A 23,865-nucleotide genomic window follows, 5' to 3' on the forward strand; every position below is an offset into this window, starting at 1 on the left:
GTCTCTTTATGATTCTCATTGTTATACATAAAATTATTAAATGTAATAGCATTGTTTAAATATTTATTCTGCGACAAAATAAATCATATTTTTTTGTTTTCTTTTCAAGTTATTATTTTCTTGTAATCCTTCTTCGTTGATGAATGTGAATGAAGTATACTGTTATTTTTTTCTTGTGTTGCATGAAGAGCAATGCTGTGTGCTCATTGGCTCTATGATGGTGCGAGGTGAGAGCAAAGAGCAATGCTGTGCGCTTATTGGCCTGCTGTTGGTAAGAGACTCTGCACAACAATAACAATGAGCAGTGCATTGCCCTCATTGGCTCGCTGTTGGTAACAGACTCTCTGTTACAAGTACATACATATAGGAATTTGAGTATAGTATACTTATACAATTGGTATACTAAGGTTCAGCACATAGTGAAAGTAATGGTTAGAAATAGCAACACTAACAAAAAATGCGTTAATGAGCTTTTTCCTTTCTTTCTCTTCTCTTTCCATAACCGTAACTTTGCTCGGTACATTGCAAATAAAGTAATATTAGTTTTTGTTTATGTCATTGGTGAATATAGTAGCTTTCATAATTTAGTGTCGCATAGTTAGTGTTATCAAATCTAAGTTGATTTTAATTTTAGAAAATATAATAATATAAGGAATCATAATCCGCGCCGCTAATACACGAAGCGTTGGTATTCCACCGGTTTGACGCTGTAATGTTTATAGATGTAATATTCGATGGCGAATACCAATGAGCTTAAGAGCAGCCCTGAAGCCAAGACGATCCACGCAATTGTAAAGAAACGCAAATTTAAAGATTCTACCGGATAGGTGTCGGTAAATATTTGTGCATATTTAGCACGTACAGCTTCATTGAATGCGCGCTCCTCCCATTGACCCCAAAGACCCGATTCGCGTACAATTAAAATGAATAAATTGAGCGTCTCAAACCAAACGGCATCGCGTTGCATTGGTATAGCCTTGAAGACAGTGCCGAAACAGATCTTTGAGAGATGAAAATATGGCTGTATGAGTATGCGTTGTTGGCGATTTAGAAAATTCCATTGATCCTCTGTTACCACATAAGCGTAATTGCGATTCAATTTGTCTAAGACATCCTGAAACTCCTGTCATGGCAGCTCACGCAGTAGACGCGACAGCGCGAGTATGTGCTCAACACTATTATGCTTAATCTCCGCAAAGTCACTCAATGTGATTAGCACATTAATATTAGCGTTCAGTAGATCGTCGACCGTGTTAATGGGCGGCACAAAGACGGGCTTCATATTATAGGCGGTCAAGTAGGGCGCATGATAGGCGGCCAATATAAAGCCGAATACGAAAAGTAACATGTAGAAGAAGAGTACGCGTATGTGTGCATTCTTCAGCTGTACATTCATATTCGAGCTAAACATTATGATTGCGCTGCTGTGCAGTATATTACGTGTGATTGAACGCGTGGGCTTCGTGGCATTGGTCGGATATTCGATGTAACGCATAAGTATAGCTATGTAGAAGATGCCAAAAAGTAGACACGAATAGATGTAGCGTCCGAAAGGCCATACGATATACCAATACTTGGGCAACTCATCCTCCAGCGGCACCATTATACAGTTCTTCACCCAATAAAGTGGATAACTAAATTGTACATTAAGCTTCACATGATTGACCAGCGTTGCGCCATTCATCGCCAGGTTATACTCGCCGTTATGTATGCGTTCGTAGGTCTCCGAGTAGTTTTCACTTAAATCGCGATTGATTTCCAAAAACATTTGATGCCGATTGGCAAAATTCCAAATGGTCTGCGCGTACGGTCCAAAGAGCGTAGAATCGCTGATATTTTCACCGTTGCGTACGTAGGCACGTGGCACGTCATCGTAGAAGGGTGTACGCAATATTGTTTTTACCTCTAAAGGCATCGCTGTTCTGGTCCTCTCGATTTTCACGGCAAATCACTTAAGCCTTTGCTGCTGGTAGTCATCAATAGCACTGTTTTGAGACTCAACGGCGTCGTGACTTTATATAGTCATCGAAAATGTGCTCTCCTGAGGTAGCGCGCTAATGAAGGACATTTTTGCAAAACTGCAAATTATCATTATGGGTGTGTGCTTTGTATATACGGAGACATAGCCGTCATATGTTTACGCTTTGCATGTGTCAACCTGATGAAGTTGACCGATTGAAACCGAAGCGGCAATTAAGATCGCCAATCGATTGGGCCTGTGCCGCGTGACAAAAAGGTCATTAGAAGCGTGCAATTTTTTTGTTGCAGTTCATTAAAGCGAAATGTGATTGCAAGTATATGCACTTGAACTGCAGTTCAGTTGGGTGGAAGTGAACTGAAAGTGATTAAAAGTATTTAGGCATTCACTGGGGTCTTTAAAAGTTGAAGGTTATGGGAAATAGTTAAAAAAGTGCATAAAAATATGCTTTAGGAATGGATTCGAAGATCTTCATTCCTAGCTTGTTTTTTATATAAGGATAGCTGTCAAACCAGCTATCAAAGTTCAAGTTTGACAATTACATACAAAGGTTATATTGGGCCGCTTAGATATTAGCAAAATATCCTTATACGAAATGCGAACAGTCCTGAAGAGTTTCTCTAAGCTCCGTTGCATCCAGTAAAGACCCTTCTTGTATGTTTTGTGTGGCACATGTCTACATTACAGCTAATGATGAGCTTTACAGAGAAAGGCTTCGCATCATGTTGGTTTGCTAGGTGCGATATGGTTCTAATTGGTTCCAGGAAACTAAATATCGCAAGAAACTATCATTTTATTGAGTGCAAAATCTGGTGGCTAAATCCTATTAAGACATGGGTCTGTCAATTCGGTGCCTAGAGCAAGTTATTTGACTGCTTTGGGCTATATATTGTAAGGATATTTCAAAGAAATCTATGCGGATTTCCTAGCCCACTTGGATAGCAACAAACTCTGCGTTTTGAATGAAAAGTTGGAGGATTTGGCGGAAAAATTTTCCGATGAAATAGTCTTTATAACACGCAGTCACGATAATCATATGGCCAAAACCGGTTGAATCGGTTACAAAAAGTCTTCTATGAGTACTTGACTTTATAACACCTCTGTACTATACCGCGGGTCTACATACAGTCTCAAGAATCGAGGTCTCAGCATAGTAAGGCCTTATCGTATGACAATACACAATTGTTCTCGTAATAGAAAAAGCTATAAGGTCTCGTATAGTTCATCGTTCCATCGACTGCGGTATTTGCCGTTACCAACGCGCAAAGCCCATAAATCTGCCACAGAACCTTTCTCTCGAAAACTTATAACGTTGACTCATCAGATGTTGTTATCTCTTATAGCGACATAAAGTCAGCTCATTTTCAGTTGTTTATTTCCAGGCCTAAAGTCACACTGGTAATGTCCAATCATTTTTTTGACAGTGGGCTTTCACACAATACGCTCGATAGAACCTTATATGCGACGTTGAGAAGGCTTATCACACGGTAGTTGACGCAGATTGTAGAGTCTCCCTTATGGTGGATTGGGCAGAGCACGCTTAAATTTCAATCGTCGGGCTTGCTTTCGTCCGACCATATTCTATAAAGAAGCTGATGCGTGCTATGTACTTATCAGGTCTTCGCCGAAGCATTTGAATAGCTCGGCCGCCAATCGATTAGCCCCCGCTTTGTTGATCTTCAGATGGGTACTTGCTATGCAAACTTCTTCTCATGGTCGGACAATGGAACGTCCACTTCAATTTTACTAGGACCTACTCAAATTTCTAAAAGATCTCATAGTTTCCCAGCTCTTAAGCCTCTTTAAAATCAAAAAAGACCATTATTATTTATTTGATGACCCTTTTAAATCAAACAGGACCATTTTTAAAAGCAGAAGTCTGAAATAACCTTACAATAACCCAAACAACACGCTGAACCTAACCGACTTCTAAATTAATCAATCTTACCCAACAAGAAAAGCCGTTGTACCCATTTCAAAGTTTTATTAAAATATTACATATATATAATTAATTATTATTTTTATTGTAGGAGCTGTTGAGGAATCGTGAAGTTTTGCCATTATAACTAATATCTCCAGCGAAACTCGCTAAAATTTAATTCCACAAATAAAACAGCACGAGCCTTAAGAAGAGCAATGCTGTGCTCTCATTGGCTAAAGACTATTTTTTAATACACTCTGCGGTCTCAGACGAGAGAGCAGAGCGCTGTTTGGTGGAATTGTGCCGACCATGAGTCTGTGACTTAAACGCTCCAGCAAAAACACCAGTAAACTCACAGCATACATTGTAAGGAGCATGAGAAATACGACGACCAAATGTTGCATGCCGGCCGAAGTGTACTCCGCGTTTTGTGCCAAACGCTTCACGAGACCTGCATGTACCGCATAATCGAAGGCAGTGCGCTCGTAGTGATCCATCAAGCCCGAAGAATGCATGCGAAACGTATAGTACTCCAAACTGCGATAGAAGAGCGAATCACGTTGCATGGGAAAGGCAAGAAAAAATGTACCAAAGCAAATGTTGCTAAACTTGAAGAAGCCCGGCTTTAGATACTGTTGCTGCAAATCGAGAAAGTGCCACTTCTCCTCGGTCACAAAGTACGCATAGTTCGTGTTGAAGCTGTATTGATATTTTATGAATGTTGCCACATCCACCGGTTGGATGAGACGTGAGAAGTTCGAGGGCAGCGCCAGACCACCGGAATACAGAAACTCCAATTCATAATCGATTATCAACACAGAAAGATTAGCGGCTATAAGATCATCCATTGTGTTGAATTGCGCGCGAAACGAAGTGACCGTTAGTATGCTGCCCAACAATGAGGTATAGTTGGCGGTGAGAAAGAAACCGTAGAAGAAAAATGTGGTGAATATGAAAAAATCCAAAGCGTTCGGTGCTGCTATCAAGCTGGGCGCGCTTATGCCCGTACTCAAGCAGAAACTGTGCAAAATGCCATCACTTAAACGCGTCGCCAACTCATGTGTGCCCTGCAGTAGACAACATAAGGTTTGCATCAGCAGCAAGGCACCGAAAACCACCACAATACACAACCAAGTGAGCTCATCGAACGGTTCCAAAGGATAAAATATGGTGGTAACACTATTCCAAATTGGCACCATGAGACACCAACGCACCACACCAATGGGATAGCTCAAGCTAATGATGTCGTCTTCATAGAATAAGGCATAAGCGTGCGCTAGAAAAGTAATCTCATCGTGACGTAACAAATCCATGGCGGCCTTCATGTCGATGACATTGCCACCCAAACGATCTTTTGGCATTTCATAGCTCACCAACGTCGCATTAATATAGTCCGTAAAGAGTCTGAGCAAACTGAAGGAGCTACCCTGCCAACTGGTTACTTTGCCGGATGCGTCTGGCGCATGAAATACGCCTGGTAAATCCTGTCGCAGTGGCGTACATATTTGATAACCCATAGTATCCAAACCGCCCGCTAAGAAGCGCGTATAATCGCCTGATAATTGATCAAGGTAATTGGCACGATCCACAATTTCAAAATGCGGAAATACAGTATAACCGTAAATTTGATTACGTCCATCAACGCTGACATAATACAACATGGGGTTTTGAAATTTACGACGACGAAGATCTTGCAAAAATCGCACTACAACGCCAAAATCTGTTATCCTCTTCAGCATAATGATAAAACTGAAAGTGTTGTGACGACTGCCTAGCGCGTAATCGTGTGCGTCCATGATGTTATCGTCGGGACCACTCGTAAAAACTATAGACAATATAGTTTTCTTCATTTCCGTTGCGATGAACGGCCTGTCGTTGCGGTGCGTCAATACCGTCTGCGTCAGCTTGAGTTCGACGTCGAATTCCACTATAAATTCCTCTATATCAACGTAAATCGCCTTGCTCAATTGTTCACTAATAAACCAAGCGATTTCCTGTGGTTGTACGAACGGCATCATTGGCAAAATGTAGTCTTTAATGTACGCGCGATCCCAGCTTTGCGCTGCCGTGGTGCGGTAAAGTAACGCCGTCAGCAGTGTGGTGAGCAGTAGCTGATGTGTTGTAGACATTTCGCGCTTACTTTGGGCTTCGATATGAGTTACAGCACAGCACAGGATATGCTCTCAGCTATGTGTTTACGCTTGGAATAAACTACTGAGCTTTACAGATTGTCTGTAAGTGCTCTTAAACGTTTTCGTTGTAATTTTGCACGTCATAAATTTTGTCACATTGGAACTTATTCGTGACCGTCGGCAATTAGTTTGCGAAAATAAATATTCACTGAATGCAGACAAATGTGATTAAAGCTGATAAGTGTCTCCGTCTTATCAGCGTCTAACTATTTAATTCTGGTGGCGGTGTGTGATTTACTTTCGTCCTAGCCCTAAACGTGGCCTTTAAATGTGAGCGCTTGTAGGCTATGGTTTAGTACCATTGGAAACACTGCCGTCGGACCACATTTCCCAATGTGCTGGTAAGAAAATCTTCTGCTGTAGCTCTGAATCTGACTTTTCCAACCTTGTCAGCTCCCGATCCATTTTATGTTTAGTTGAAAGCACACCATAACTGAAATCAATAATTGCGTCCAACTTCGCGTTAGAACTAGAGCGCTATCGGTATTCATAATCCAGAAAACGATTATCGAAACTTTTTGATTTTGAAGAATATCCATTCTAAGTCAATATCGGAAAGTAGTAAGCACTACATGACCTCTGTATAGTAGACATTTAACGCGTTCGTCATACAACCAACTCCACAACTATAGAAAGTCACGCCGCGTTTTGCACTGCACTCAAGCCTCATCCGCGGCGTCACTTTATATAGTTGTGGAGTTCAGGCACTTGACGCCGCAAAATTTTTTAAAACCACAAGTCAACAACAGTCATAACACTTTAAATATTTGTTTAAAACATTTGTATTTACACTTTGCATGTGTAAACTGAAGTTGGCTGATTGCTATCGAAGCTGCAATGAAGTACGCCACACGATTTGGCTTGTCCAGTGAGCAGACCAAGCGAAGTATCGGCAGTCCGACATGGATTAGCGATTTAATAGTGGACTCAGCTAAACAATTGTATTATATATGTACATACAAATGACTGCGTTGGTTCTCTTTATTTAAATATAGTACAAAATGGCTCTTCTCCATACGAAACGGATAAAATATTTAGCTTAGTTGAGAGACTTTGTATCGCTCAACCAAGAAACAGAGACTTTTTAAAACATCTTAAGCGTCGACCTAACATATTTTGTTTGCCCTTTTCGATATAAAGCTCAAGGCTGTAAAACACTCAAAAAAGAGATCTCAGTTCCACGCAAAAGTTAGGTTGAGTAGACAGTTAAGAAGTGAGCGGTTTTGCTAATTTCTTCGAACTTCAAGGTATAAGTTAGAACTTCAACAACTTCACCCATCCATGGGACGAAATTAGATGTAAGCGGTCGGTCTTGGCCGCCTTGACTATCTGTCATTAATACATTTTTCATCTTTCGACCACTTTACACGACGAATTTGGTTCATGCAATTTTTGTTCTTTCTAATATCTAATGGTAAACGTGAGCTAGGTCGCTAAATGGACCATAACTTTTTAAAAATAGTTGCAATGGCTTTTCGCGTCATATGAAGACTAGTTGGAAATACTGTTATTTAAAAGTAATGGTTAAGTGACTTCAGCCTAACAATTCTTAAAGCGAAAACAATGATAAGAATATCGAAGAAGCCCATTCGCCAAAACCTTCTAAACTTTAAACTCCGCTCTGGTGATCCTAGTGGAGGACTTGTGTATGTATGATCCTAGTGGAGGACTTGTAGTATGTAAATTAACTATCCATTTTCACCTCATAACCTTGTTTGCTTTTGTTATCTTCGACGAACGTACGAAGTACTGAGCTATTCGAAAGTCTAGAAGAATATGCTTAGTATAACAAAAATCGACATCTTCGGTCTGAAACCAGTGCTACTACCAACTATTGGATTCTTATAGAGTCTGATCCATTTTGAGGTTCCCTACACAGAAACTTTCAATTTAATGCGGAAGGTTTATTTTTATTCAAAAGCACATTCTTTTGCATATATTTTTTGGAGATTAATCTTTTTCAAATATTAGTCGCGGCTTTGTCTCAGATGGTCCGTTGAGTTAAGTTTTCAATGACTCGTCCGAGCATTTCGACAGGTTACCGGCGAATGACACGCGTCATGGTTTGCTCCAAGGCTTGAATCGAAGCGGCTACATCCATCTTTGATTGATGCGATGAGTGGCAAGTGGTGCCAAAAACCAAATGCCGCCGAGATCACGAGCTTCAATTGCAGGCATCAGATAGTCGGTTATCATGGCGCGATAATTGTCGCTATTTACGATTACGTTCTCAGTAGTATAATTTTTAAAGAAATATGGATCGATGATTCTACCGACCCACAAACCACACCAAACCGTAGTTTTTCTGGATGAAATGACAGCTCCTGAACCCCCTCAGGTTGCTCTTAGTCCCAAATGGGTATGTAAACACCCATTGAGGCCTTATCGCTGAACAAAATTTTTTAACATCGGATCTTCTTGGAACTTTTCAAGAGTCTTCAAGAGTCCATAGAACGAAACGATGTCGCTTGGGAAGGTCGAGCGGCTTCAGTTCTTGCACAAGCAGTATTTCGAAGGCCTTCAATTTAAGATGTCGACGTAAAATCCGTCAGCCGTACCATACGTCAGACCGAGTTGCTGCGTACGGCACCAAATATACTCTCCACGGTCATCGCATGCACTCTAAGCTACGGCTGCTATATTTTCCTCCCTGCATGCTGGACGTGGTCTATTCGGTCGAATCTTATTCAATAATGAATGCTGGGTCTCATGGTGGAAGATGGTGTTGAATGATTGTAAACTTTGTTCAGGAGTAAGTTTTTCTAAGATGTCATGCCAAAAAATACTGAATAAAAATAGCATGACATCTTGATACGGCTCACGCGTGATCTATCAAAAAGTTGTAAGGTCTTTCAAAATCGGTGAGCTGTGTTTATGACACTCTAATGAAATATTTTTGATATACATACAAGTACATATGTGTTTACATATTTTTTTTCATTACTGTTATGTATTAAAAACTGATATTCGAACCTTAAGAATTTTTAATATTGTCTTTAGAGATTATGTCTTTATTATTTTAAACAAAAAATAGTAAAAAATAATAATAAAAAAAAATTAAAAAAAAAAATTAAAAAAAAGAAACTGCTTCCTCCGTGACAATGTTTCTTTGACAGAACATTGCCGTGACCAGGATTCGAACCTGGGTTACTACGGCCACAACGTAGGGTCCTAACCACTAGACGATCACGGCTATTGAAAGCTTGTTCAAGTGATGGCCAAATTTCCAACATGAACACAGAAGACAAATAAATCAACAAGGTTGAGCACTAAGTGGGCATTGTGCTCAACAACAACAAACATACTTGTGCATGTTTATATGTATCTATATAAGCGTTAGCTAGCGATAAGCATTTGATTTGGTGGAGGAAATAGTTGTCCGATGCTTAGCAAAAGCTACAAAGGCAACTGCAATAAAATACGAAAGAGCAGTGCATAAAGAGTAAGAGAGATTGTAGAGAGAAAGTATTCATACATATACATACCTACATAAATATTTATATACATTTGTTGCTATGTATATAAATAAATGCGCTGGTTCAAACAGCTGATTATCTGATTTGATTATTCGACGATACCGCAAATAGCATACAACAACAATAAATAAATATTAAAAATCACAGATGTAAGAAAGATAAAAAGAAAAATACGACGAAGGGTAAGAAATTAAAGTATGTACATACGAAGTGTATATTTACCTGTATATGCAGTCAAATGTGTGTGTATGTATGTATGTACGTACATGCGTTCAATATTCATTTCGAGGTTGACTACATTTTTAAACTTTTTTAATATTTTTTTTTTAAATTAAAATTTAATGAGGAATGTTTATTATCATTCGAAAGAACATTCTTTGACATTTACCAATATTCGATGCCCCGTTCGAGCATTTCGACTGGTAACTGGCAAATGACACACGTGATGTTTTGCTCCAAGGCCACAAATAGTCGATATTCATGGTGTGATAATGGTCGCCATTGACGGTTACGTTCTCACCGGCATAATTTTTAAAGAAATTTGGACCGATGAATAGACTAGAATGGCAGTTCTTGAATCTCTTTAGGTTGATCTTCGTCCCAAATGTGACAATTTTGCTTGTTTACATACCCATTGAGCCAGGAATGGGACTTTAGGTCGAAAAAGTCGAATATTCGGGGAACTTTTCAAGAGCCCATAGAATAAAGCTATGTCGCTTGGGAAGATCGAACGGCTTCAGTACTTGCACAATCTGTATTCGTATGCTTTCGATTTAAGATCTCTACGTAAAATACGCCAAGTCGTTCCATACATCAGTCCGAGTTGCTGCGAATGGCGCCGAATCGTCTTTTCGTCGTCATCGTACACTGTCAGCTACGGCTGCTATATTTTTTTCAGTGTTGTAATCGTGAATTTTCGTAATAAAGTCGAACGATTTGTAAACGTTGTTCAAGCGTAAGTCTTTCTATGATGAAATGCCAAACCATACTGAACAAAACTAACATGACAGCTTGACATGACTTACGAGTGTTCTGTAAACCAAAGACCTTTGAAAAAATTCCTCTACTTCAATCAAAGCGGTATGAAGAGATCTCCATTCTGATTTTTATCTGTCAGTTTGGATAGTGATCTGAACAATTTGTTCGAAGATTGCGGCAATGCCTTGGATAATAGAGCCAAAGTCGCGAGTGTGACAGCTGGTTGCTTGATGACAGGAGATATTTCGTCTTGTCCTCGTTCACAACCAGACCCAAACGCTTTGCTTCCTTATCCAGGCTGGAGAAAACAAACTAACGGCGCTATTGTTGAGGCCATTGATATCAATATCAGCCAGCAGCACTCTTACAGAGGTCTGTACTTTTTCTAATTAACTCTGCAGCTCGCATTATTTGCTCTAGCAATAGATTGAAGAAGTTGCATGCTAGGGTGTGTGCTTGTCTGAATCTTCGCTTTGTATGGAACAGCTCGGAGAGGTCTTTCCTGATTCTGACGAAACTTTTGGTGTTGCTCAACGTCAGCTTACACAGTCGTATTAGCTTTGCGGGGATACCAAGTTCAGACATAGCGGCATAGAGGCAGTTCCTTGTCGTGCTGTCGAAGGCGGCTTTAAAATCGATGAAAAGGTGGCGGTCTTTTCACGTTTTTTCAAGGCTTGGCGCATGGTGAAAATCTTGTCGATTGCGGATTTTCCAGGTCTAAAGCCAAGTCCATACAGTTTGTTGACGATGTGCTTCAGTCTTTCACACAGTACGTTAGATAGAACCTTATATGCGATGTTGAAAATGCTTTTCTCACTGTAGTTGGGGCAGATTGTCGGGCATGCTTTCATCCGACTATATTCTATAAAGAAGCTAATGCATGCTTCTTATCAGTGAAAACTTCGTGTTTCAGTTCAAAGCTTAGCTTGGCTCGTGACTTTATAAAGAAGCATTGTAAAATATAAGAAAAGAGGAACGAACCTTATCCTTTGATAGATAGAACGTAAGCATTCAGTCGGGCTGGCTTTAGCTTATGAAGACCCTATGAGTTAAATTACTGTATTGAATAATAACTATATGTTGCGTAAACCCAAAAGACTTCGAAAGGGAGTCAGGTTCACCACATTTTATAATATTTTTTAGATCGTCCACCTGCAGCAGCAGTCACTAAGACCTTCTTGCCAACTACAGAAACATTATTCATAAAAATCGTTGGATCAAAACCGGCTACAGACCCATAGTCTTTAGTCTAGTAGAACATATCCCACATACGCCATTTAATAGAAAAAAATACTCGACCCACTCTACCCTACGTACAGCGCTCTTTAGACATTAGCCCTTTAAATTCAAAACATTACTCTCCGTCATGCTTTTGAAAAGCAAACAGTTTTAGGTTGACAAATATTTACCTATGTGCCCTCAAAGGAGGCGGTTTGCTGAAGCAATTTTATTTTTATATATTATTATACAAATTGCATGTCAACAGTTGGGACCTTACTCGATGCTAGGGCACTACGAGCACTACAGGTGGAAAGGATAAAAATTCAAATACACATTTCCAGCGACAGTTAGTGAGATAGTAACTTTATTAGCGGCCACAATGTGAAAATTACCTAATGAGTTTAGGGCTTGATTGATTAAATTTAATTGCAATCAAGCAGGTTAATACGCTTATTACATTTAGCGCTTACAGAGCGTGTAAATTAACGTAAAATAAAGTAGTTTCCAGGCGCGGCGAAACAGTATAAAACCGGCGTTGCCTGCGCGGTGGCCATTAGTACTCCTACAGGATGTTGACGCCGTTGGCTACGCTACTGCTCTGCACTTTGCCGTTAGGCGCTTGCAACAACACCAACTCGGTTGGCACAAGTTTCGACGCGGTGTTAGGGCGCACTTTACGGTACCATCACATAGCGAATGTGGCAATATTTGTTGGCGACAAAGATGACCACCAGACTGCGCGCGACGCTATACTTGACAGCTTGGAAAGACAACTGCCGGCGCCGCGTTATATCTTCACTGCCGCTGACATGTCCGGGCCGCCCGGCAATACGTTGCGTCATCACATAGCGAACGATGCGCTCAGCGTTGTGTTATGCGCCACGTCCGCGGATCGCATTTGGCGCGTAGTCGATCAGCGTTTGCGTAAGCTACGACGCACAAAACTCATTGTAGTGGCGACGAGTATGTCACTTGAGCCATTGAATATTTTCGTCAAACTCTGGCAATTACAATTCTTACATGTCGTGCTGCTGTACAACAATACCGTTTACCGTTACACGCCATTTCCGCAGATACATGTGTATGAAGTGCATAATCGCAGCGCCGATCTCTTTCCACCAGCGCCGACCAATCTGCAAGGCTACACGCTCTCCACGCCCGCCGAGAACGATTTGCCGCGCATATTCTTTGTGCGTCAACAGCGTGATAATGCGACCAAGATACGTGGTTTTGCCTATCAGATTTTTGTGAATTTCGTGCGTCGCATGAATATGACGCTGCGCATCAGTAATCCCAATCAGGTGCATGACATTACGAGCAGCGTCAATATGAGCACTATAGTGCAAGAAATTGCGAAACAGCAATTGGAGATATCCATGCATCCGTATACGAGCATTCGTGAGCATCAGGGCATCATGAGTTATCCGATCTTCAAGTTGGAGTGTTGTCTCATTGTGCCGGTACAGAATGAGATACCGCGTTGCTTTTATCCCGTGCGTCCGCTAAAATTAGGTAGTTGGCTGGTGATATTCGCCGCTGTGGTCTATATCTCAGTGACGTTGGCGTGGACAAGTCCGTGTGTGCCGCGTGAAGCGCCATTTCTAACTAAACTCTCGCGCACTTTTCTCGAGAGCATAGCTCAAGTGGTCTTTTTGCCGTCGACCTATCCGAGTCATCAGCCATCGATGCGCTATTTGTTGGTGTACCTACAGTTGGCGCTTTTCGGTTTTCTGCTCACCAGTTGGTATAATAATTTGCTTAGCAGCTTCTTCACTACCGTGCTTGTGGGCGAACAATTGGACACCTTCGAATCGTTGATCGAGGCACAGCTACCCATACTAACTAAATTCCATGAGATCGATATGGTGTTGCAGCAAGTGCCGCCGGAGCTGGTACTGAAAGTGAAGCAATTAATTGTCGGCTCGAATTCGAGCGTGCAAATGGCGCATCTACTTAATTTTAACAACTCCTACGCCTATCCAGTCACTGAGGAGCGTTGGACTTTTCTGTCACTACAGGAACAGTATGCAAATAAGCCGATCAATCGGTTTTCGAAAATCTGTTTGGGTAGCCCATGTATAGGTTATCCGATGCGTCTGGATTCACATCTAGAGGAACCGCTAACACGCTTTATATTGGACGTGCAGATGGCTGGCTTGGATTTTTACTGGTTGCGGTCGGACTTTAAAGATGCTCTGCTAGCTGGCTACGTGAAGCTGGTCAATAATGTGTTTCCCTTTAAGGCCTTAGACTTGTATACGCTCTACGTAGCTTGGGTTGTGCTGATTGCTGGGCTGAGTATAGCGTCCTTTGTGTTTCTATTGGAGATATGTGGCGTTTGCGGCAGAAAAGCTTCGAGGAGAAGGGAACGAAGTAAGCAGTGGTTTAGTGGATTGAACCGCGTTGACGAAGAGGGCATAAGAATAAATAAGGAAAGTAGCCTAAAATTATAGAAATGTCAAAGTGTGGAAAGCTAACCAACGAAAACCCGAAACTGCTACTCAGTTTAACAAAACTGTTCAAAATTTATAATTTTTTTTTGATAGTTCATAATATTAGTTATAAAAATAATTAGTATATATAACAGTTTTCATTTTTTTAATGAGTTTTAATAATATGAAGTACAAAGAATGTCCTGAGTATAATAAAAATTAACGGAACAATCCTTTTAAACTTCATGGAATAGAAATAACATAGTCGTGGAGTAAAAAAGCATCCGGTTCGGAACACATTTTGTGTTTGGGTGAGACTTGCATTTTTCAAAACGCTAAGTGAAGGTAAAAGGCTGTAAAGCTTTAACTGCCTAGAATTTCAGAAACTACTTCCAACTGATGTAGGCATTAGTTTAATTAATTCTAGAAACTCAATTCGGTCAGAAGTCTACGCGTGATCCGCACCAAAGCAGCGCGCTTCCATTCGCAAAGGAAAACGACACCTGCTAATATGAGCCCCAACCACCAAACGTACCAGATCGGACGTAAAAAACGCATGGACAAAGGACGCGCATCCTCGTGTATCAACATGATTTTCACCAACCTCAAGCGCAACGCCTCGGCAAAGGCTGATTTCTGCCAATATGTGAGCAAACCGGATTGTGTCGCATGCAAGATGAAGTATTTAAGTGGTGTCTGCAAATGTGAATCGGCATACATGGGAAACACATGATGAAATGGACCCATACAAATGTCAGATAAGCGAAAGACTGGTTTTTGTAGAAATTGTTGTTGCATGCTGAGAAACTCCCAGCGATCGGTTTGTATGCTATAGCCGTAACTTGTATTCATTGTATCGCGATGCTGATCCATAAATGGCTTATCAACGATGTCGAGTTGTTCGAGAAAACGTTGTGGATATTGTGCAGGCATCGACTCCAAGCGCTCATACTCATAGTCGAAAACTTTAATGCGTAGATTTGCGCTGATGACATCGTCCACGGTATCTATTTGCGCCGAAGGCAATGAGGTCATCAGATAGCTGGCGATCTTAGTAGTATACCAATTTGAGGTTATGAAACCGAGCACAAAGAGGTAAAAGAACAAAAACGACATGCGTAGATTGAGTGTGTTGAATAGCGTCGTGGGCGCAATGCTGAGCATTGAACAAATCGCTTGCAATAGTGCGTTGCTATACTCGATCGGGCGTTGCGGTGCGCACAGCCAGAGCGCAAACGATATGTAGACGACAGCGAAGAGTACGAGTAGCCAAGTGGTGTTTTGAAAACTGCGCAGCAAGTAAAGATGCTCGGGCGAACGATTATAAAATGGCACCATAATACACCAATCATTGATGCCAATCGGATAGCTGGTGCCCACATGATCCATAGCGAAGAGCGCTGTCTGCGAGTGTGGACTCAACTCGATAGTTCTATTGACAATCAATTCGATGACATCACCCATTAACGCGGGCTCAAATGGTGAGCTTGCGACATCCGTATCCACTAATGTCGCATTGATGGATTTCAGGAAAGTAGTAAAGAGTTTACCCGAAGTACCGCTGATCTTTAGTTCACCGTTTTCATAACGACGATCGAATACACGTGGCAAATCGTAACGTACAATGGTATTCAACACATAACCCTTGAGATTATCATAATAATCGATAAAGAAGTCTTTCACCTCCCAATTTTCCGTTTTGTTTACGATTTTCAGTTCCGGATATGGCTCAAGTATGTAGATATTATCACGCACCGTTAATAAGATCGTATTCAGAAATTGTTCATACCAAATCCACGTATACGTTTCATTCACCAAATTGACGTAATCGCTCTCGGCGCGTGCGTCGTACACGTCCAACTCCATCGTCGTCGTGAGTATGAATATGGTTTTTAGTATACGTACGCGTTTCATGCTCTCCGCCGCTAGTGGCATCACTGTGTCGTTCGGTCCTGTGGTGAATATCAAACCAAGCGCTGGCTTGCTAACCAGCACGTCGACATAAAAGTCTTTAGGATCGACTTCACCATTACTCACCACAATTACATTCGGTACTAAAGGAAAGACCGTGAAGAACTCGTCTAAAAATTTCACTGCGATCTCAGAGTCATTGAATTGCTCACTTATGTAGAGTACGAAATTTTTGAATAGATACAGTTCGTAAATGGCGCTTATGAGTTCGATAACGAATGTGGTGTTTAGCTGTGTTGCCGTGTTGAGTCCAAGATCACCTAGCTCAGACAGCATTTCTATGCTTCGTGCGAAGTCGCGTAAATTGTTGGTTGCAGCAAAATGCCGTGGCTTTCAAAAGTTACCCGGCTATTTAAGTGGACTATTTTTACTGTTAGATGGCGTGTCTTATTTTTTATTATTTTATGGCGATATAAAAGCGCTGAAATCCTGCACAGATTTATGACTCAATTGAACAGTTGACGGATGTTAATAGGTGGATATCAAATGAAGTGGAGACAAATGGATTGAGGATGGATGAAGGATTTCGAAGGCATTGGATTTTACTGCCTTTGACAAGTATCGTGTCGGATACCTTCCTAGTGTTAAGGAGTTAAATGTCACCGTCTGGTGGCGACACACCCGTAGGATGTGACCGACAGATGGAGAATACTGCAGGAAATGTCTGTAGTAGGGCACCAGGGAAACAATGGAGCATCTCTTGTGCACTTGTCCCGTATTGGCAAGACTACGGTATGATATATTGGAGGAGGTATTGAGGAGGCCGCATGATCTGTTAAAACTCGCGTCAAGCGACTCCATCTGGTATCGCAAAGCACCAAAATTAGGCTATGCGTGGCTTATCGGCCTACGAGATTAACGTAACCTCAAAAGTTAGAGAATAATAATACTATCTCTAATGCAACCATCAGCTCAAATGACGCGCATTTTAGCACCGAATCACTATGATATCACCAGTTAACTCTGGGGTTAATATATACGTGGACTGTAAAGTATATCAGTTATGGTATCGTTTCATACATCAGTTTATGGTATTTTGGGAAGGACAGTTGTGGAGAATGTCGCCAGGAACAAGCGGTTTAACTACGACTGGCCATAAAGGTATTGACGGTAACGAGAAAGTTGATGATGTGTCCAAGAGCGGCGCACAGTTGTTGTCAGAAAACGCGATTGACATTGATAAACCGGTGCATTGTCTAAATAACCATCTGGATAGGACCATGGCAAGGAAGTTAAAAATGCGACGGAACGATCTATTGCAGTGCAAAACTGCAAAAGTTATGTGTAAAGCGGTAGATTCAAAAACATGAAGTTCTTGTCGGCATTCAATAGAAAGAATCAGAATTCTAAAGAATGACTACGTCTCAAGAACTACGTAATGGACATAGACTACGCTAACCTAAACACTTAAGAACCCACTAGATCGGTAGATCCAAAACACGAAGTTCTTGTTGGCACTCAATAGAAGGGACTCGAATCCTAAAGGATGAAGCTCTCGTTGGCACTCAATTGAAAGGACTCCAATTCTAAAGGATGACTATGTTTGGAGTAATACATAGTGGACACAGACTAAACTAACTTAACCCACTTAAGAATACACCCGATTGATAGATCCAAAAATACGAAGTTCTTGTTGGCACTCAATAGAATAGACTCGAATTGTAAAGTATGACTACGTCTCTTGGACTACGTAATGGACACGGTATAAACTAGCCTAACCGACTGGACAAACGTTAAAGCGACATACTATAACTATCCAATCTTAAAATACTCGTATTTTTGACATACTTGTATGTCTTGGATTCGGAAGATTATGATAAAAGTCGAAGATGGAAGTGTTAATTGCTCTCTAGTGCAATATTAGAGATATATGCTGTAATAAATATGCTTTGGTCTACGTCTATAAACTTATGTTGTTGTTGTAGCGGCAGAATTCTGCCGAGTGGACAGTCTTTGACCAGAAAAAAAAAGGAACCGCTACGGTTACATAGACCCGACTGTCGTGGGAACGTCTACAAACTCTCTTTGACTTCGGTCACCTCGTTTCTATTTTCGAAGTAGCGTTGGTCACTTACTCACATTACTATTTGTACTTCCAGGCATTACTTTTTTCCCTCATTGATAATAAAATCGAATTTATGTCCAGACTCCTAAGCTCTTGTAAACCACATTACTTATTTTTTATTACTCCAATGGGACGATATGAGGTGATAGAGGTCGAAAAGCTCATCACTTGGTAATTCGCACGCAAAAGCGCTATTAGCAGTTTATTATTTACGCAAGTATGAAATGACTATTCACATTACTTATCACTTAGTCACCACAAGTTTAAGCGTTCAACGCCGGTAATGGCAACGAGGCTGAATTGATAGTTCAAATGCTTAAGGTTCTCGGTATTAAAACATGCCAATACCGCAGTTTTTAACGAAATTTGTGAAGTGCCAGCAAGCATCAGATATTCCTCTTCTTTGACACTACAACCGTGGGTCGGTCTGCGCCGAGTATGCAAGACTTCAGCAGTTGCCTCTATCCTCTCTCTGTTAGAGTTATCAGTTCACATTCTTTGCGACGTCACGCCAGTTGAACATCTTAAGTGCAAGCAAGTCGCTATGCACGTGTTCCACTTATGGGTCTCGGATCGAAGGAGTTTTTTCCTGAAGCATCATCTGCCATGCGAACGACATGGCCCAGCCTGCAATCGTAGATTTTTTAAACGCTTAACCGTATCCATGTCGCCGTAGAGCTCATGCTCCAAGTGCTTTCTAATCGCGGTTTGTCATCGTCCATATTTCTGCGCCGTATAATAGCTCGCGAATAATGACAGACTTATCTTCTTCTTCTATTCATTGGTAGTGGTTTTACGTGGCGGGTGCCAAACCCAGCACACAACCTTAGATAGAGGCTTTTTCATCTTCTCACTTTAGCTCGCCTTCAAACAGATGCTTTTTGCCAACCCAGAGAATACTTGGTCTAAGGCCGAAAGTCATGAGCTGCTTGAGTAAAATAATCATTTCTGGTCACTCCCCGTTCAGAAAACTTTCCTCACTTGCGTGAACTTCTACACGTGGCTCCATCTTCCACATATGGCTCCTCCAGACATTAGTTAACTTCATAGTCTCAGTAAAACAACGAAAAGTTAATGCTTAAGTAATCCAGAACTCCATATATTCTCCATTTTGAGGTTCAGCAGAGGGTCACTGATTTCTATGGACATCAGAACACATTTCAGAACACATTTCGATACTAAAAATCTTCAAAAGTAGGTTGAGTAAATATAGATGAGACTGTCATGGGTCGATACATATATTCCGTAATTATTTGGCTCTAAATGCTGTAAGCACTTGAGCGCTCGGAATCATTTCCATCGGACCGCAATTATTGAAACCTCTTTCAATGAAAGGATGTATAAATTTATTATAATTCAGATTTTATATCCAAAAAATAGAAATAGGAGCTTTTCTCTATGGGAAGTCGAACCCAAATCTAGAAAATATAGAAAAGACTTTCTAATAGCTATTATTGGAAAGTTACTGGTTACACCGTCCGCATAGCTTTGATACTAAAACGCTTTTCCTAAATATCTTTCAGCGGCTCGAAGGCTGAACCCTTCATTAGTTCGCACGATTGGACTAAATATTTTGTAGCGAAGGCTCCTAACTTCCTTTTATTTATAAAGTACTTAACATTTCGAACTGCCATCGTAACATAACAGTTAGTTTACAGTATGATCCGGCACATTTTCCGGGCAGCGGAAGTACTTAAGTTTACAATGGATTTTAATTTTTCAAAAATTCAATAAAATTTTTTAATGTCACCATAGCTTACATATTAAATAAAATAATATGCTCGACGCTTGAATATTGTATAAAAAATGTTGTATGGAGATTATCGCCTGATCCTTCATATTCATATATTATTGTTATATACATATATATTTATATATTATATCTATTACCTACGTTAAGTGCAGGCTGTTTCTGCTGTGGCATATTCCGTGTCAAATTAAATTGAAAAATGATTTTCCGTTATGGTTGATTTAATACCAGCCAAGTGGATAATAAAATGCTTCATTGCTTTCACTCAGTTGCCGAAGCAAAAAAAAAAAAATAGCTTAATGAAATCAATGATAAACAGTTTTTTATTATAATCGAACATTAACAATATACTAACGAGTTTTAAGCATATGTGTGTGGCTGTAAATATATATATGTGTATGCCTATGTATGAAAAAAAGACCCTGTAGGAATAAGACTTGTGTAGAGTTAGAATCGAAGGAATAAATGCGACGAACACCCAGTTGAAGAGTGTGGTTGAATTAGCTCAAAAACCTCGCAAAATTTTGAAATGTTTTAACTTTTTCTTTGGAGAACCTATCCCAACTGTTAACGGTGCATGCTTTCTATTTCTTCTTTATTGCTTAAGTACTGGTACGCGGTTATAGTCAAAATTGGAGCTGTTTGTTTTATGTTGCGGGTCCAAAACTCAATGTACTACTTTGGAGAAGGATGCTTCGCCTTCTCACTTTAGCTCGCTTTCAAACGATGTTTTTTGGCTATCAAGTATCCTCTTGGTCTAAGACCGGATGTCGTGAGCTGCCTGAGCCATATGTAAAATAATTATTTCTCGCCATTCACTAGGGAATGGTGCTCAGAGAATTTTTCTCACTTGAGCGAACTTCTATACATTATTCCATCCTTTTGCCGGAAGAAAATCGTTATTAGAAAAAAGCCTTTTTATGCAAGACATCGTATAAATACTACCTTAAAGTCTCAGTTTTTGAGAAATCAATCTGATATATTGTACATGTCTTCTTCTACTGAAGGACTGTCGGAATCCTCGATATGAGGGCACTGTAGTGTAAAGCTGCCATACAAGCTGATCGATAAAAATCTGGTTCATGTATGGTGACTTTTTAATTTGTTGATGGTATTATTAGCTTCGGTACAACCTCCACAGTGTACTAAATTTAACCAAAATCGGTTCAATAGGTTAGAAATTTATCCCGAACAAAACAGAATACGTATAGACCATTTTTATGTATAAAATAATTTGAGTCAAAGTTATGAAATAATAAAAATACCACCAGAAACTACAACGGAACGATTTCCGATGTCTGCAAGGAGAAGTTTTCCAGCAAACACAAGATCTATGCTATAACTCACTATGCCTTACTTTTCCTGCATGGTATTCGCTTGCTTCATTTATCCATATAGCTAACCGGAAATTATTGCTGAAGTAGTTTCTATAGAGGGTAGGTGGTTGGCGGATTTTGTGCGACACAATTTTGCTTTTCACAGTTATGCGTGAGAAAGTCACAGCTGTTCGTAAACTCATTGTCAATAATAAATAGAAAATAGGTTTGGGATGAAGTGGTTAGGAGTGTTTAAGGTGGAAGCATATTAAGTACAATATAAACGTATATAAGTACTCACAGAGAGGGTGGTACAAAAAAGAGAAAACTGATTTCGGCGTAAAATAGAATTTCGTACTTTAATCTGGAGCAAATTTTTTTAACCTTCTTGTAAACGTCTTCAAAACGCAGGAACCGCAGCTGATTATAGAAATCGGATGAAAAGAAATCTTCTTTGATTATTTATGGTTCTTTCCGCGGTTGTATATATCATATATGAAGTTTCGTCAAAAAACTGTAATACAGAGGAAAGTCTTACCAGCAGACGCCAGCGGTGCTTTGCGGATGGTTTTCACGAAAAATTGCCGTATGTTTAGCTAAAAGTTCAATTATACTTGTATATCATCAGCACATCCAATCCAAAACATATGTATCTTCAAAGTAGAGTAGTTTAACCATAAAATTTCGTCGCTAAATATTATATGTTTGAGGACTGTCTTGACTCTTTGGAACAACTTGGTTCATCCATGACTGATAACTTTTGGATAATCATACTAGTTTTCTTAAGGTTTCTAGCTGAGAACTACCTAAATTCCTGCTTTCGGGTGATAGTGTCGGATATTTACAGACGTTTCTTATGTAAAGTTTTATTCATTTTGTTGACTTTTTAGAATCACCCTTCGTATTATTTGGAACCAGCCTTCTTTCGGATATTTATGTATATTTAATACCAGTATAAGTGGTTAAATTTAATAGATTGCTATTTATGCTTGTAAATTTGTTTGAGCCTATAGTCATTAATTAGATAGCCGGATTAATTAGAGCTTCAAGTTTCTAATTTGCATTGTTAAAAACATTAAAGGGAAGGGCATTTGATATTTCTATATCAGAGTTTCAGTTTATATGTAAGAAATTGGGTAAAATTGTGTGCTTGATAACATTTTTACCCTGTAAACAGGTATATCACGTCTTTCTAAAGCAATTTTAGAGATCGATGCTTTCAGCGCTGCCAATCCTGCTTGGACTACTTATAAGACATAAGACATCAATGTTGGGAGAATCTAAATAAATCCAGTTCACCAGCATTTAAACTTCGAATTGTGAAAGGTTCTCAAAATGAAGACTATTTCTAGAACGCCATCCAAAACTATATATATTCCCGTTGCTTCTTCCTCATGGGAATAGAAATATAATACATATCGAAAAATGTCGATTATTTTATATAAAACTATAAAAAATCGTAAGACTTAGACAGCTTCTTTTGCATGTGACCTAATAATACAATTATTGTTATTCAAATCATACTTTTTAGGTCGAAATTTTATTAAGTAAACTCCTAAACTACCAATTACATGAATGCACTGAAGTAATGATTATACGCGTAACGGTTTCAATATGGATTAGAATGTACGAAATATGGCCTTACATCATAAATACCGTTCCGTGTTTCTCTCCATGGAATTAAATCATTTTGGGTGGCTAAGCTCAGGCCACCAAGGGCTACAGCCTCAGCGGCGACCTAAGGTATTAGGCGAGAGTGTTCAGCTTAAAAGACCTGAAACATCCCACGAATCTCTGACGAGGTAAATAGCGGCCGCCTCGGAATAAGCATCCACAATCCCTATGCGGCAACCTCGAGTAAATGTTTCCTCATAAGAGGGAGGCGACAGAGCAACTCGTGACTCTATATCGAGAATACAAATATCTCCAATTGTATGTATGTATTTGTGAAAATACGTGGAGTGAACTATCCCAGGTTAGCGACCTTCTAGATTGAGACCAATAAGAGCCAGATTAAGGTCTACTGGAAGAAACTGCTGGGCTGGGTATTCTGTCACTTTAGTAGGCAAGTCCGACAACTTGTTAAAATGGATGGTAGACAAATTTCACATTTGTTTAAATCCTGTATGGTCTTCAAGTGCGTTTTAAGCACGTCACTGTTGAATTGGTTATATAGATTCAGTCCAGAGAACTCCTGATTAGAGCCTGGCTGGTTCTGAACACAATCTCTACTACGAAGATTTGTGTCAACCCTCTCGTGACTTACCGCATGTATAGGCAACCACGGGCCATTCCGTAGTGCTACTGTACAACCTGCGGCCATAGCGGCTTAAAGCGGAAACCCAATCAAATAAATAATACACAAAACCCAACAAACCTCAACTGTATCATAGAAGATCGCGACTAACCACCAAGAAAACTTGGTATCGCCTCCGTCCACAACGACCCTTGACAGGAGTTTATGCACAAAAAGCTGCTGGCAGAAGAAGAGTCGCTTGAAAAGTGTAGAACCATTGTTCAAAAAAAGCTACAGGCAATGGTAAAATATTATAACGTCAACCTCGA

The 23,865-nt window shown here is 40.1% G+C and overlaps 4 protein-coding genes and 1 non-coding gene across 5 annotated transcripts; 1 reads left to right on the forward strand and 4 right to left on the reverse strand.

The window, feature by feature from the left end:
* Nucleotides 1-94: 94 nt before the first annotated feature.
* On the reverse strand, nt 95-1,972 carry LOC105233825 (uncharacterized). Its single transcript, XM_011215990.2, is given in 1 exon segment — nt 95-1,972. A coding segment is annotated over 1 exon segment (1,245 nt). The 5' UTR covers nt 1,916-1,972; the 3' UTR covers nt 95-670.
* Nucleotides 1,973-3,954: 1,982 nt separating this feature from the next.
* Nucleotides 3,955-6,807, reverse strand: LOC105233826 (uncharacterized). Its single transcript, XM_029548372.2, has one exon. The coding sequence runs from the start codon at nt 6,026-6,028 to the stop codon at nt 4,133-4,135; it is 1,896 nt and encodes a 631-aa protein (XP_029404232.2). The 5' UTR covers nt 6,029-6,807; the 3' UTR covers nt 3,955-4,132.
* A 2,405-nt stretch (nt 6,808-9,212) lies between these two features.
* Trnah-gug (transfer RNA histidin (anticodon GUG)) lies at nt 9,213-9,284 on the reverse strand. Its single transcript has one exon. It is a non-coding gene; the product is annotated as a tRNA-His (tRNA).
* A 3,051-nt stretch (nt 9,285-12,335) lies between these two features.
* On the forward strand, nt 12,336-14,311 carry LOC105233827 (uncharacterized). Its single transcript, XM_049451535.1, has one exon. The coding sequence runs from the start codon at nt 12,336-12,338 to the stop codon at nt 14,217-14,219; it is 1,884 nt and encodes a 627-aa protein (XP_049307492.1). The 3' UTR covers nt 14,220-14,311.
* A 310-nt stretch (nt 14,312-14,621) lies between these two features.
* LOC105233828 (uncharacterized) lies at nt 14,622-16,473 on the reverse strand. Its single transcript, XM_011215993.2, has one exon. The coding sequence runs from the start codon at nt 16,443-16,445 to the stop codon at nt 14,622-14,624; it is 1,824 nt and encodes a 607-aa protein (XP_011214295.2). The 5' UTR covers nt 16,446-16,473.
* Between the last annotated feature and the right edge of the window lie 7,392 nt (nt 16,474-23,865).

This window comes from Bactrocera dorsalis, chromosome 3 (assembly GCF_023373825.1).
Source record: "Bactrocera dorsalis isolate Fly_Bdor chromosome 3, ASM2337382v1, whole genome shotgun sequence".
Classification (NCBI taxonomy): Eukaryota; Metazoa; Arthropoda; class Insecta; order Diptera; family Tephritidae; genus Bactrocera; species Bactrocera dorsalis.

Excerpts from the sequence above, each read along its gene's own strand:
- LOC105233828 (XM_011215993.2), bottom strand. The coding sequence starts at position 16,445 with ATGCTGTCTGAGCTAGGTGATCTTGGACTCAACACGGCAACACAGCTA.
- LOC105233827 (XM_049451535.1), top strand. The coding sequence starts at position 12,336 with ATGTTGACGCCGTTGGCTACGCTACTGCTCTGCACTTTGCCGTTAGGC.
- LOC105233826 (XM_029548372.2), bottom strand. The coding sequence starts at position 6,028 with ATGTCTACAACACATCAGCTACTGCTCACCACACTGCTGACGGCGTTA.